The sequence below is a fragment of the Oncorhynchus masou genome, chromosome 28 (genome assembly GCF_036934945.1).
Source record: "Oncorhynchus masou masou isolate Uvic2021 chromosome 28, UVic_Omas_1.1, whole genome shotgun sequence".
NCBI classification, from domain to species: Eukaryota; Metazoa; Chordata; class Actinopteri; order Salmoniformes; family Salmonidae; genus Oncorhynchus; species Oncorhynchus masou.
In genome coordinates this window covers 73,722,867-73,735,131 of record NC_088239.1, presented here as the reverse complement: position 1 = coordinate 73,735,131, position 12,265 = coordinate 73,722,867, and the positions used below count along the sequence as shown (strand labels likewise).

Sequence of the window (12,265 nt, the reverse complement as noted above, 5' to 3'; positions counted from 1 at the left end):
GATAGTGATTGAAAGAGATGGTAAAAAGGAATTAGCACAGGCATAGAGAGCGAGAGATAGAGAGAGCGAGAGATAGAGATAGATAGAGATAGCGATAGAGAGAGAGCGAGATATATATAGAGAGAGAGATGGAGATAGATAGCGAGAGATAGAGCGAGAGATATATAGAGAGCGAGAGAGAGCGAGAGGGATATTTTCCACAAAGCTTTTTTTCTTTCTGCGCTTGAACATCCCGGATAAAGCTGAGCTTGTAAAGTGGGAAAGTACGAGCACCAGACCTTCCTCAAAGTCAATATTTTCATACTTTTGATACTCTTTCAAGCTGGAATTCACGCTTTCGCTTTTTTTTCTCCAACTCCCATTTCCAGATCTAGGACACGGTCATCCGTGGTGTAATAAAAAAGTAACAGGCAAGAGAAAAAAGTAACAAGTAGACCGCATCAGATAACCAGAGTGGAGTACAGTAGCCAGCACCACGGCGGGAGCCCGGTAGTAAATGGAGCCGTGCCGGGTTTATGGCAGAGGGGCGTTCGTATAATAATGGGACACGGATTGGCTCTCCCAGATGAACCTTTGAAGTAAGTAGGTTAAATAAGTGTTTTATCTAATAAATCTGACCCGCTTCAGAATGCTTGACTGTTAAAATAAATTCTGAGGAGATTACGAGACCTATTCGAAGTGAGACTAAAACGCAACGCTCACTTCGAGACTATTAGACTAAATTGTCACTCACTACTCTAAATGTTGTTAGGCCTACTCTATAATAAATTCAAAAGTTGTCACTTTATATAAATGTTATTTATGACCAATTGAAATGCAGCCTGATCGGTTGCTACTTTCGATTCGGGCTGCTGAAGCGAGCAGAAGCAGCAGTCTGTCAGACACACCCTATAAGGTATTTCGAGCCAGAGAACCGCTTTGGCACTTCAAAACTATAAACTGAAAAAAGCTTCACCTAATTTTCGTGGAATACATATTCGTGGGATTCTGGCCACATCGTAGCCGGACAGTGAAGAGGGTCAGTGTCATTCCTATTAAAACGTATTTTGTGACCTCTGGTCTTCGAGCATTTTGATGCCAATTCAAACTCTCACGCATAGGCGGCACTGGCACGTGTATTTCCGCAGGGGCGCAACCAGGACAGCAGAGGTGTGCGTAATAATTTACTAAGCGCCATGTCAGCTATAAGCATGTTAAATTAATGCATGGTGACGCAGTTGATGTGGTGGGGTGACATTCACTTGCTAGTTCACCCCCCCTCCCATGCATATAACGCATACGAACTTATTTTTCAAAGAAAGGGGACGAGCTCTCCACTCTATAATGAACAATCCAATACGTCTCACCCCAAAGCACACTCACACACCCGCAACTTTTGAAACTTGGCATCAAACCTTGTATGACTTAAAAGCTGGTGTGTAACACTCAAAATATTCTCTCTTAAATATGTTACATGCACGACGATGTACAGCATTACATACAAACATCTGTTTGATACTGAGCTACAAATCTCATCCTTGTCAATCTATATGGTTTTGATCTATTTCTTGGAAATTCAGATGGTAAAAATAAGGAACGAAATGTCCCATCTCGGAAAATAAGAAAAATGGGATGATCAAGATAGACTAGACCTATTCACTGATATGTATACTGGTCTCTCTCTACCTCTCCCTCCCTCTCTCTTTCAATAATATCTGTAGTATATAATATTCTCTCTCTTTCACTCTATCATTTCTATAATATCTAATATTTTCATAATTCCCCTCATTTTCCCAGGACTATCACTGAGGCAAGGCGCCGGACTGGGGCATCACGACCTGATGGATGTATCTAAGTACGCTGTCACCTTTCCCTCATCTTCCCTCGTAGTGGACAGCTCTTGTCTCTCCCAGCGGAAAAGGACCTCTGAAGTATGGATTTGTTCTGCTGATATCCCAACGACCCCTACCGCCACCACCACAGCACTGGCACCACTATGGTTGAAGTAGATGCGAAGTTTCACAGTGACTTTCGCCTCCCCCTGGTCCATTTTTTGTCCGTCTTTTCCAAACCAGGCGTCAAAACAATAAAGTGTCATTTCCTAAAGAAGCTGTGATTATTTGTGTGTCCACTTCTATTGAACGGCTCAACAGTTATTTATCTTAGTGCATTTGTATTTGTTTTCCCTCATCACTGAACCGTCCCCTATCGCTCAGTTGAGCACGTAGACTCATCATGGTGATGCCAAAGTTACTTTCTGTCTGTATATGATCCCTAGTCGCGTTCCATGCTTTTCGCCCAGGCTCTGACTACCGTGGCCCCTCCTGCCCTTCACCGCCAGACCCCACTCATCGTCGGATCCCGCTCGTGGCTTTCCCAGGACCTGCCATGCTCTGTCAGGCCGTGTTGCTCCTCCTGCACTGCTTCACCTCTTTGACACTGGGCCAGTACGACCTGTGCAAGTCCCTGGTGAGCACGGACGATGGCGCGGTGTGGGAGCAGTATGCATGCCAGCCCAAGGCCCAGTCCATGAAGGACTACATGCGGGTCAAGGTGGACCCACCAGGCATCACCTGTGGGAACCCACCTGAGAGATTCTGCACTCTGGTAAGTTGAATAAGTGGCGTGGTTGGTTTATTGGATTGAACTGAAATTGATGTCTGAAGTTGCTGCTGTGAGCAGGGGCAATGATTTGTTTAGTTGGGGGGCCTAGGGGTGACCAGGCACAAGTTATGGGTGGACATGGGAAATCAGCAACGTGTATCAGAAATAGCTTTGAAAATTGTCTTAAACTAACACTGGTCAATCAGCCCCAACGGTTGACTAGGCTGCAGCTGCTCACATTTGTGGGAAAAAAGAGACAGCAGCATACGATGCTGTGTCCTGAGACAGACTGATGATTCGAGGGGGAAAATGGCAGAAGCGGATGTTCCGTTTGAATAAGATGGCGTGTCAAGAGGAGATGAGCGAGAAGGATTGCATTCCAGTGGAGAATACAAAAGGAAATAAGAGAAGTAAAGTGGTAGTGGAATCCAGTAAATCCAAGCCTAGTTCTGATTATTTTTTGGTCCGAGTAAGGGCTTTTGGATCGATGTTACCTGGGAGATCCGATTGAAGTCTCTATGAAAATGGTGGATGCGTTGCATGAGGTGGAGTTGATGAGAGTATTGTTGTCGTCGTAGAAATCGGATTGGAATGTGTCATGTGTGGCTTTTCGAAGCAAGGTGCCTATCAAGGGCGTTATCGCTGGGGTGGCACTAGAAGTGAATGCAAAGCATATGTGAAGAATTGAATCAAGTGGTTGGTGCACACTGACTGACCTGCATGATGGGCGGAGTGAGGAAGCCCACTCCATCCATTCTATTGATTTTTCTCACATGCATTCTCACATGCATTTAGGTTTTATGAGGTACCCTGTGAGAGCTTTCATGCCCAAACCCATGCAGTGTGATAAATGCAAAATATTTGGTAATGTGTCGAGTGTATGTAGACAGGAGGGGTATCATATACCAGCTGAGCCAAATGCTGCAATTGTGGTGGTGAACATGCACCCACATTTCTGAAGTGTCCTGTCAGGGTGAAGGAGACAGAGGTGGTGAGAATAAGGGCTGTCCAGCATGTCTCCTATCTGGAGGCAGTGAGAAGACTGGAAGAAAGCAGTGGGGTTGAGGAAGTAATGGTAGTAGGAGTAGAGGAACCAGAGAATGTTCCTTGTCAGAGGGATCATGACATGTTGCATGTTAAGAAGGTGGACTTTGTAGCATTTATTGCATTTGGTTATCAACTGCACAGCGCAAACAGAAAGGAGATCTGAGGAAATAGGCATCATTGTGAGTGCAGCTGAGCGTTTTTTGGGACTCGGGGATTTTACAGCAGAGGCATTACAAGGAATCCTGTCGATGAATGCTCTGTCCTCACAGGCACCTGTTTAGGGATGGGATTTGAACTGTGACTGAAGGAGTGGGATGGTTTTTATTATTATTATTATTATTATTCTGTGTGTTGCCGGGTCCCACCCTCCATTCCCGTAAATTGATTTTTGTTTTGGTGTTTCAATACCCCGTATAGTAAGTAGGTGGCAGAAATACAGTCTGCCTTAAAGAAGAGGAAGAAGACAGGTTACGGATAAAAAAAAATACTTTGAGTTTAAGATAACCTTTTATTAAACTTATACTTTAAGTTCCTTATTATAAGCATTTGTGTTGGTAAATTATGTAATAGAGCCTAAGTTTGAAGCATTTACTCTGCCTCACTGAGCCTCTGTACCCTGAGACCCTCTTAGCTCTGTACCCTGTACCCAGCCTCTGTACCCTGCCCTAATTTATTCAAATTAATCCATTTGAAAATGAAAATATTCAGGTTAGATACATCATGTTCAGTGCTAACGCCCCTCCAAGGAATTGTTTCTCCCCTCCAAGGAATTTATAGAAAGCTGATTTAGGCCTACTGCATTTCTAAACAAAGCTCTAAAATGCTATTTAGAGAGCGGCAAAAACAATGCTATTTAGAGAGCAGCAAAAACAATGCTATTTAGAGAGCAGCGAAACAACGCTATTTAGAGAGCGACAAAAACAACGCTATTTAGAGAGCGGCAAAAACAACGCTATTTAGAGAGCGACAAAAACAACTCTATTTAGAGAGGGACAAAAACCATGCTATTTAGAGAGGGACAAAAACCATGCTATTTAGAGAGCGGCAAAAACAACGCTATTTAGAGAGCGGCAAAAATAACGCTATTTAGAGAGCGACAAAAACAAGCCAAAATGACTGCATCCATGATCACATTGGTACTGTAGCTTCATTCACCTCAGTCGATAAGGGACATGCATACAATTCTAGGACAAACACATGCCATACAGCAACGAGCTGCTACACACTAGTTCAGCACTGGGATTACAAACCCTAGTTCAGTTTCCTGTCAAATCAAACAGTAGTTACCTCACCATCTTACCTCTTACCTCTACGCTGCTTTCATCAACCAAGGGTGGCCAATCTACAATTCAGTGAACATCTGAGCAAGGCGTAACTTATCGCATTGTGTGTCATTTGCAATCAACACTAGCCTATCTCAGCATGACATTGGGAAAGCCTAGTTTGTTGGAGACGTTAAATAACACAGTAGAAGGTGATAGCAGAATTTTCACTCAATAAAGGAAAGAGCTGGAGAAAAAAACATACCATTTTATTTGGCTTAGGCAGGTCGGAACCTCCTGACGCGGCGTGAATTCAAGCGGGCTCGGGTGGGCTTTGGCCAAGTTTGGCGGGCACCAAAAGTCATGACACCAGTGAAATGACTTGGCAATGAGCTGGAGCTCACTGAGAATGTTCCGGGGGTGTTGTTTGCATTGTGTTGGCAGACTGTCATCCGGCTTGATTGGGGTTTTTTCGAAGGACTTCAAATTCTGCCTGGTAAAGGGCATAAAGTATTGAGAGGGGAGATGGGGGAGTACCTCTTGTTTCAAGAACACTAACTGGGTGAGGGTGGAGAACTGCAGGAGAATAGTGGGCATTACTATGCAATTCTCAACGTGTATTTCCCAGCTAGGTTGTTGAGTGGAATGAAACTCTAAAAATAGGACGATTTGAACGTTTGAGACTTAGGCCATCTTTAGGCCATCAGCATACCGCTTCCATTTAATTGTCACAACTTGACACGATCTGAGATGTGTTTACTTAATGTGTTAGGTTCAGTACCACCTGGCTGGACAGTCTCTGTTAGCTGCCGTCCATGAGTCAGTGAGGTAATCAATGACCGATGACTTCCAACCAAAGGCAGAGATACATGAATTTAATAGGGGACAATTGATTCACTCATTATTCACTGATGTCTCAGAAACACACACACACACACACACACACACACACACACACACACACACACACACACACACACACACACACACACATTAGAGGCCCTCCCACTATTGAGACTAACAACAGGACTCCGGGATCATTTAACAATGTAAAGCAGAGCAGATAGGTAGAGAGAAAATTAGAGATGGAGGTAGAGGAGAGGGATGAAGAGAGGGAGAAAAGAGAGAAATAGAGTGAGAGAGACACTTGGGCGTTCTGTATCTTGCCCCTAATGGCAGGGCCCAGCCCGGGCCTGCTGCTGGAAACTTCTACAATTATGTTTCTGAGCAATGAAATATTGATGCTCTCCTTAATGGGCTTCTACCTTACAAGGACCCCAGGATGCTAGCCACCATGGTACGTTCCGTTTCATTCCCCATCTGCAGGCTCCTTCCCTTCTCCCGGAATATTTCATAGGGGAGGAGTTATGGGGGGGGATCTGGGATTTGAACGATCTAGCCTTAGTGGCCATGTACTATTATAATCTCCACCGGCACAGCCAGAAGAGGACTGGCCACCCCTCAGAGCCTTTCTAGAGAGTTTGTTCTAGCCACCGTGCTTCTATATCTGCATTTCCTGCTCTTTGAGGTTTCTGTATAAAAGCCCATTTACGCTTGAGGGTGTGATGCAATTGCGGCGCCTCCGGAAGCACGCAGAGGCTCTCACCGTGCACCTCCCGAAAGTTTTAACAATGTGGAGGGCTCCATATACCTCCGCATCGACGTGATTGTTTGACGGTAGGTGGGGGCTGGAGGTCCTGTGTTAACACAAACTCACTTCCTTGACAACTTCCTTCACAACAGCTCTGCTCAACAGCGCTGCACTACTCCGCGAAGTGCAAGAAGTATGAACGCCCTGACTTCTGCAGAGGCATTGTCACCTTAAACGCTGCATGACCAATGCAGACATCAGAATGACCATGCAGCATCTTTGAGCACTTTGTGACATCTGCTAATGTAAAAAGGGCTTTATAAATCAATTTGATTGAGTGAAATTTGATTGAAATCAGATTCTTCTTAGTCAGCAATTTTTAGTATCGACTGGGATCTTTATTTATTTACTTTTTTATTTATATAACCTTTATTTAACAAGGCAAGTCAGTTAAGAACAAATTCTTATGTAAAGGCTACAGTGAAGCCTTTCTTCTGGGTTTACCATTCTGCATACTTCCTTCCTTCCCCGAAGTGTGCACTCGTTCACTCTCTCAAAATCCTTTATTTAGATAAGTAAAAAAAAACATCTTGGTGTTCATTGGAATAAGTAACAAATTGAGAAAATCTGTGTGTCTACAGTATATGTTTGTGCGTGTGTGCGTGTGTTAGGGCAGTTCGGAATGTGTCTATGTATGCATTGGTGGACTGCGCTGTGGGGGTGAAATGGTTTGAGTTCCATAGATGGGTTGGTTGTTTAGACAGGGTTGGTGTCTTGTTTTTAGGTATTTTGACGGATGTCACGTCTATGCTAACATGGCTAAAATTCGCTAGTTAGCTAACCAACAACTGTAACAATGTATTTGAGAGACAACAAGTGCTCATTGTGCAACTTTATATAAGTTTTCAATAAACATTGGAGACAAAATATAGTTTACATGTTGTCAAGGACATGATAAAACTTGCTTAAATGAGCCACTTATGGTTCACCACGTCAGCTTCTTGTCAGTGTTGCTAGCTATTTGGTCCTACCAGTTCTCACAGTCTCGAGTCAGAATTAGACTAATTAGATGTTTCTAAAACATCAAATTTAGAAGTTGTTCTAATAGTCAAATTTCAAAGTGTTTAAGCATTAACTTAAGTTCAGGAATTAACTCAGGAATGTTAAGGTTAGGCATTCAGTCCAAATGGTTAATGTAAAGGTTAAGGTGTGGGATAGGCTTAAAATTAAAATAAATTCTATTGCTGGATTCAAACTGGCAACCTTTGGAATACTCAAATACTGACTTGTATCATGGGTTACCTGGCTGATCTGGCCATCCATGTGTGTGTGTGTGTGTGTGTGTGTGTGTGTGTGTGTGTGTGTGTGTGTGTGTGTGTGTGTGTGTGTGTGTGTGTGTGTGTGTGTGTGTGTGTGTGTGTGTGTGTGTGTGTGTGTGTGTGTGTGTGTGTGTGTGTGGTTTGTCCTCTGACAAATCAATTGTATGTTTCTGTGTTCCTCAAGGTTTCATTTTAGGACAAATGTTGTTTTCACTACATATTTTACCTCTTGGTGATGTCATTCGGAAAAACAATGCTAACTTTCATTGCTATATGGATGACACAAAGCTGTACATCTCGATGAAACACAGTGAAGCCCCAAAATTGCCTACCTTGGAGGCCTGTGTTTCAGACAAACATTTACTTTAATTTTAAACTTGGACAAAACAGAGATGCTAGTTATAGGTCCCAAGAAACAAAGACATATTCTGTTGGATCTAACAATTCATCTTGATGCTTGTATAGACGTCTCAAAAAACACTCAGCGTTACTCCGGACCCTGATCTCTCTTTTGCCGAACATATCAAGAATATTTCAAGGACAGCTTTTTTCAATCTTTGTAACATTGCAGAAATCAGAAACTTTTTGTCCAAAATTGATGCAGAAAAGCTCATCAATGCGTATGTCACTTTTAGATTAGACTACTGTAATGCTCTACTCTCCGGCTACCCGGATAAAGGACTAAATAAACTTCAGTTAGTGCTAAACACGGCTGGTAGAATCTTGATTAGAACCAAAAAAAATAGACTTTCAGTCATTTAAAAGCGCTATATTTAAGCAATAAGGCCTGGGGGGGGTGTGGTATATGGCCAATATACCACGGCTATGGACTGTTCTTATGCACAATGCAACGCGGAGTGCCTGGATACAGCCTTTGCAGCGCGGAGTGCCTGGATACAGCCTTTGCGGCGCGGAGTGCCTGGATACAGCCTTTGCAGCGCGGAGTGCCTGGATAGAGCCTTTAGCCGTGGTCTATTGGTCATATACCACAAACCCAGAGGTGCCTTGATGCTATTATTAACTGGTTACCAACGTAATGAGAGCAGGAAAAATACATGTTTTGTTATACCCATGGTATATGGTCTGATATACCACGGCTGTCAGCCAATCAGCATTCAGGGCTCGAACTACCCAGTTTATAATAGTCCCATGTATTATTAGTAAGGGTTGATTGAAGCTCAATGTTAAATTCAAATCTCCCTACTATTATATCTAAGCCAATATGACACCAACGTTGATGAAAATTAATCAACTTGATTGTAGGTACACAACACATTCTCCGCCTCTCGTCATGATCCATCTGTCCGTTTTTGAGAACCACTATAACATATTTTAAACAGGGTTGTAAGCACTAAGGTTGTCAGACAATTTTTTGCCCAAACCTTGATCAAATTCTAGACACTGCAGCGTCCATAAGGGGACAATTAGACTTGGATCCATTTAAACTGAATACTATTGTACAATAGGTGCAACAGTTCTAATAAAATGTTTAATTTATCGCTCCCATGTGCACATTTCGGTCAATTAAAAATCAACAATGTGCTGCCTTTTGTAGCATTTATGACAATGCATATGTCTTTTCAGCCGAATCTCAGAGTTCTAAAACCAGGACCAACAACTTGGTTGCTGTGCAACAGAAGCAGCTTGCAGGCTAGCAGCTGTAGCTAGCTAGCTAACACCAGTAGATGAGAAGAAAGCTACAAGCAAAAGAAGCTAGCTAGCTAGGTATATTTAGCTATGGATGATTTTTCATATGGTTGAAGTCATCTGTGTAAACTAAATCAGAGCACCAACAAATAAGCTAGCGAACGTCCTTGTCTGCTATTATATCCAGATAGCTACAAGCCAACAAGACTGTTCCATAGCTGTATAGATTGTGCACCATCCACAACTCAGTGTTGACAATATAAGCTAGCTAGCTACATTCTTCCATACAGCATAGCAAGCTAGCTAGTGAAGTAGTGTTCATATTCAACACCAAACTTTGGGAAACTGCCACGTTGCTAACTTATAATACATCTATCTATTCCGACATGTTATAGTCAAATCGGCTAGATAGCTACGTGTGCAGCCAGATGTCATTTTCAGCACAAACCCTGCTAGCTACCCTACATTTCCTCAACCAAGACCAGCCTCTCACAACACTAACTGTAGCTGATAAAACACATTGTCTTGCTAAAAAACCTGGCCAATGCACTTGCAAGTAGCGTACCGGCTGTGCATTACAGTGAGTATACACATTAGCTAGCTAGCTAATTAGCTAGATCAACAGACGAGACAGAAGTCATGTTCGAACAAACAGAAAAAATTCCAGCCCTTACATTATGACGCATTAATTCAGTACACCCTCCGCTGTCAATGCAATTTTCTTCATGCCATTTTAATCCAAATTTGCACAGACTGACCAAGTGTCAAGTTACTTTTCAGTGTATTCCCAAAGATCTGAATTTAGTAAGCAAAATTGTTTGAAATACAAATTTTCCAGACATTGAAGTTAGGTTCATTTTAGGTTCTGAATGAAAGGTGAAAATAAGTATTTTCAGGAAGTTTAAAATATGTATTTTCCATATGTAGAAAATAGATTTTTGCTGTAGCTCTGAACTAACTATTCAAGAGCTTGAGGATTAGTTGACAAATTGAATCATGTGTGCTAGCTCTGGAATAGATCAATTACATGGACCAGCCTGGGGTCCCCATGGAGAGGTTTGAGAACCACTACTCTACTGTACGGTGCTGTCCAAACTTGTGAAACATAGATGTCTATGCTTGGTTCATATTTGGTCCAGTACGGACTGGACCAAATCTGAACCAAACATTGTTTGCCGGACCAGAACAGAAATCAACGTCCGTGGATGAGTTTCCTTAAAAACATTCCCCTTCGATACAGCTACAACTTTTTCTAACAGGTTAGGAGAACATACCAGCAGGTTAGGAACATTAAAGCAGCAGGTTAGAAAAACTAACCTGCTAAAAAAAACAGGTGAAAGTAAGGCTGTACGCCTTACCGTTAAAACATGAGCCTATCACAATAATTCAAATGAAATGTCAAAACTGTAGGCTATTACACCACTTTTTATCATTACTGCATGTCAGAGGCATGAAAAAATAGCAAATGGACTTGAAAACGGGTGGTATAGCCTACGCTAGAAAATGTGATAGGGTTTAACAAAAAGATAGACTTTTGCCAAGGCAGAGATGAGTGGCCAACACCGAGACGTGCGCCGACAGCAGTGGACACACAAATTCTGGCCTAATGCCAATCGCCAAATGTCATGACACTTTGTGGTGTTTTGAGTAACAGTCTCTTTCCATTCACCACTGTTTGGAGGCTGGTAATATGTTGTGAGTGAATGAACGTGTGCAGGTAGCCTAGTAATGGAGCCCTTTGACGTGATTGTCTGACAATCAGATGAAACATCATGACTGGTTGTGTTTATGCCACAATAAAAGGTAATGCATTTAAAACAAATAAATGACTAGGCCCACAGAGATCCCATTGAATGAATGAATGAAGTGATATGATTACCACGTAAGAAATGTTGTTGCACGCGGAAGTGCGTGCACATATAGGAGGTCCCGTACCGGCAATAAATGAATTGTTCTTCCCCCCTGATGAAGTCACTTGTTTTTAGGGAGTCCCGTCTTGGACGTTGAAGTCAAGGCACCAAACAAAGAAAAAGACTCCCAAAAGATGTCGACGTAGGTCCCCTTAGTGGGAAGTAGCCATCAACAAGTAAAAAACTGGAGGGGAGTCTGTGGGGACTCGCCCGGAATTTTTGTTTTCTTTCCTAATGCTCACTCATATTCAGTACTTTAAGATTCACTTACAGGAACTGGTATCTTCTTAATGTAAAGCAGCTGTTGATATTCACCCCCCACCCCTCTTTAAAATCAAATCAAATCACATTTTATTTGTCACATACACATGGTTAGCAGATGTTAATGCGAGTGTAGCGAAATGCTTGTGCTTCTAGTTCCGACAATGCAGTAATAACCAACAAGTAATCTAACTAACAATTCCTAAACTACTGTCTTATACACAGTGTAAGGGGATAAAGAATATGTACATAAGGATATATGAATGAGTGATGGTACAGAGCAGCATAGGCAAGATACAGTAGATGGTATCGAGTACAGTATATACATATGAGATGAGTATGTAAACAAAGTGGCATAGTTAAAGTGGCTAGTGATACATGTATTACATAAGGATGCAGTCGATGATATAGAGTACAGTATATACGTATGCATATGAGAATCATAATGTAGGGTAAGTAACATTATATAAGGTAGCATTGTTTAAAGTGGCTAGTGATATATTTACATCATTTCCCATCAATTCCCATTATTAAAGTGGCTGGAGTTGAGTCAGTGTCAGTGTGTTGGCAGCAGCCACTCAATGTTAGTGGTGGCTGTTTAACAGTCTGATGTCCTTGAGATAGAAGCTGTTTTTCAGTCTCTCG

The 12,265-nt window shown here is 42.3% G+C and overlaps 1 protein-coding gene across 4 annotated transcripts in view; it reads left to right on the top strand.

Annotated features, from left to right (window-relative positions):
- ntng2b (netrin g2b) overlaps window positions 1-12,265 on the top strand; it is a 126,699-nt gene that overhangs the window by 189 nt on the left and 114,245 nt on the right. Inside the window, exons 1-3 of one of the 4 annotated variants that reach the window (XM_064943258.1) lie at window positions 1-263; window positions 369-578; window positions 1,777-2,586. The exon at window positions 1-263 is cut by the window's left edge and continues 44 nt beyond it. In XM_064943258.1, the coding sequence (XP_064799330.1) occupies window positions 2,368-2,586 (219 nt within the window). In that variant the 5' untranslated portion in view covers window positions 1-263; window positions 369-578; window positions 1,777-2,367. Of the gene's footprint in view, window positions 579-1,776; window positions 2,587-12,265 lie in introns of all 4 variants that reach the window. The other 3 variants (XM_064943259.1, XM_064943261.1, XM_064943260.1) reach the window with 3 other exon arrangements.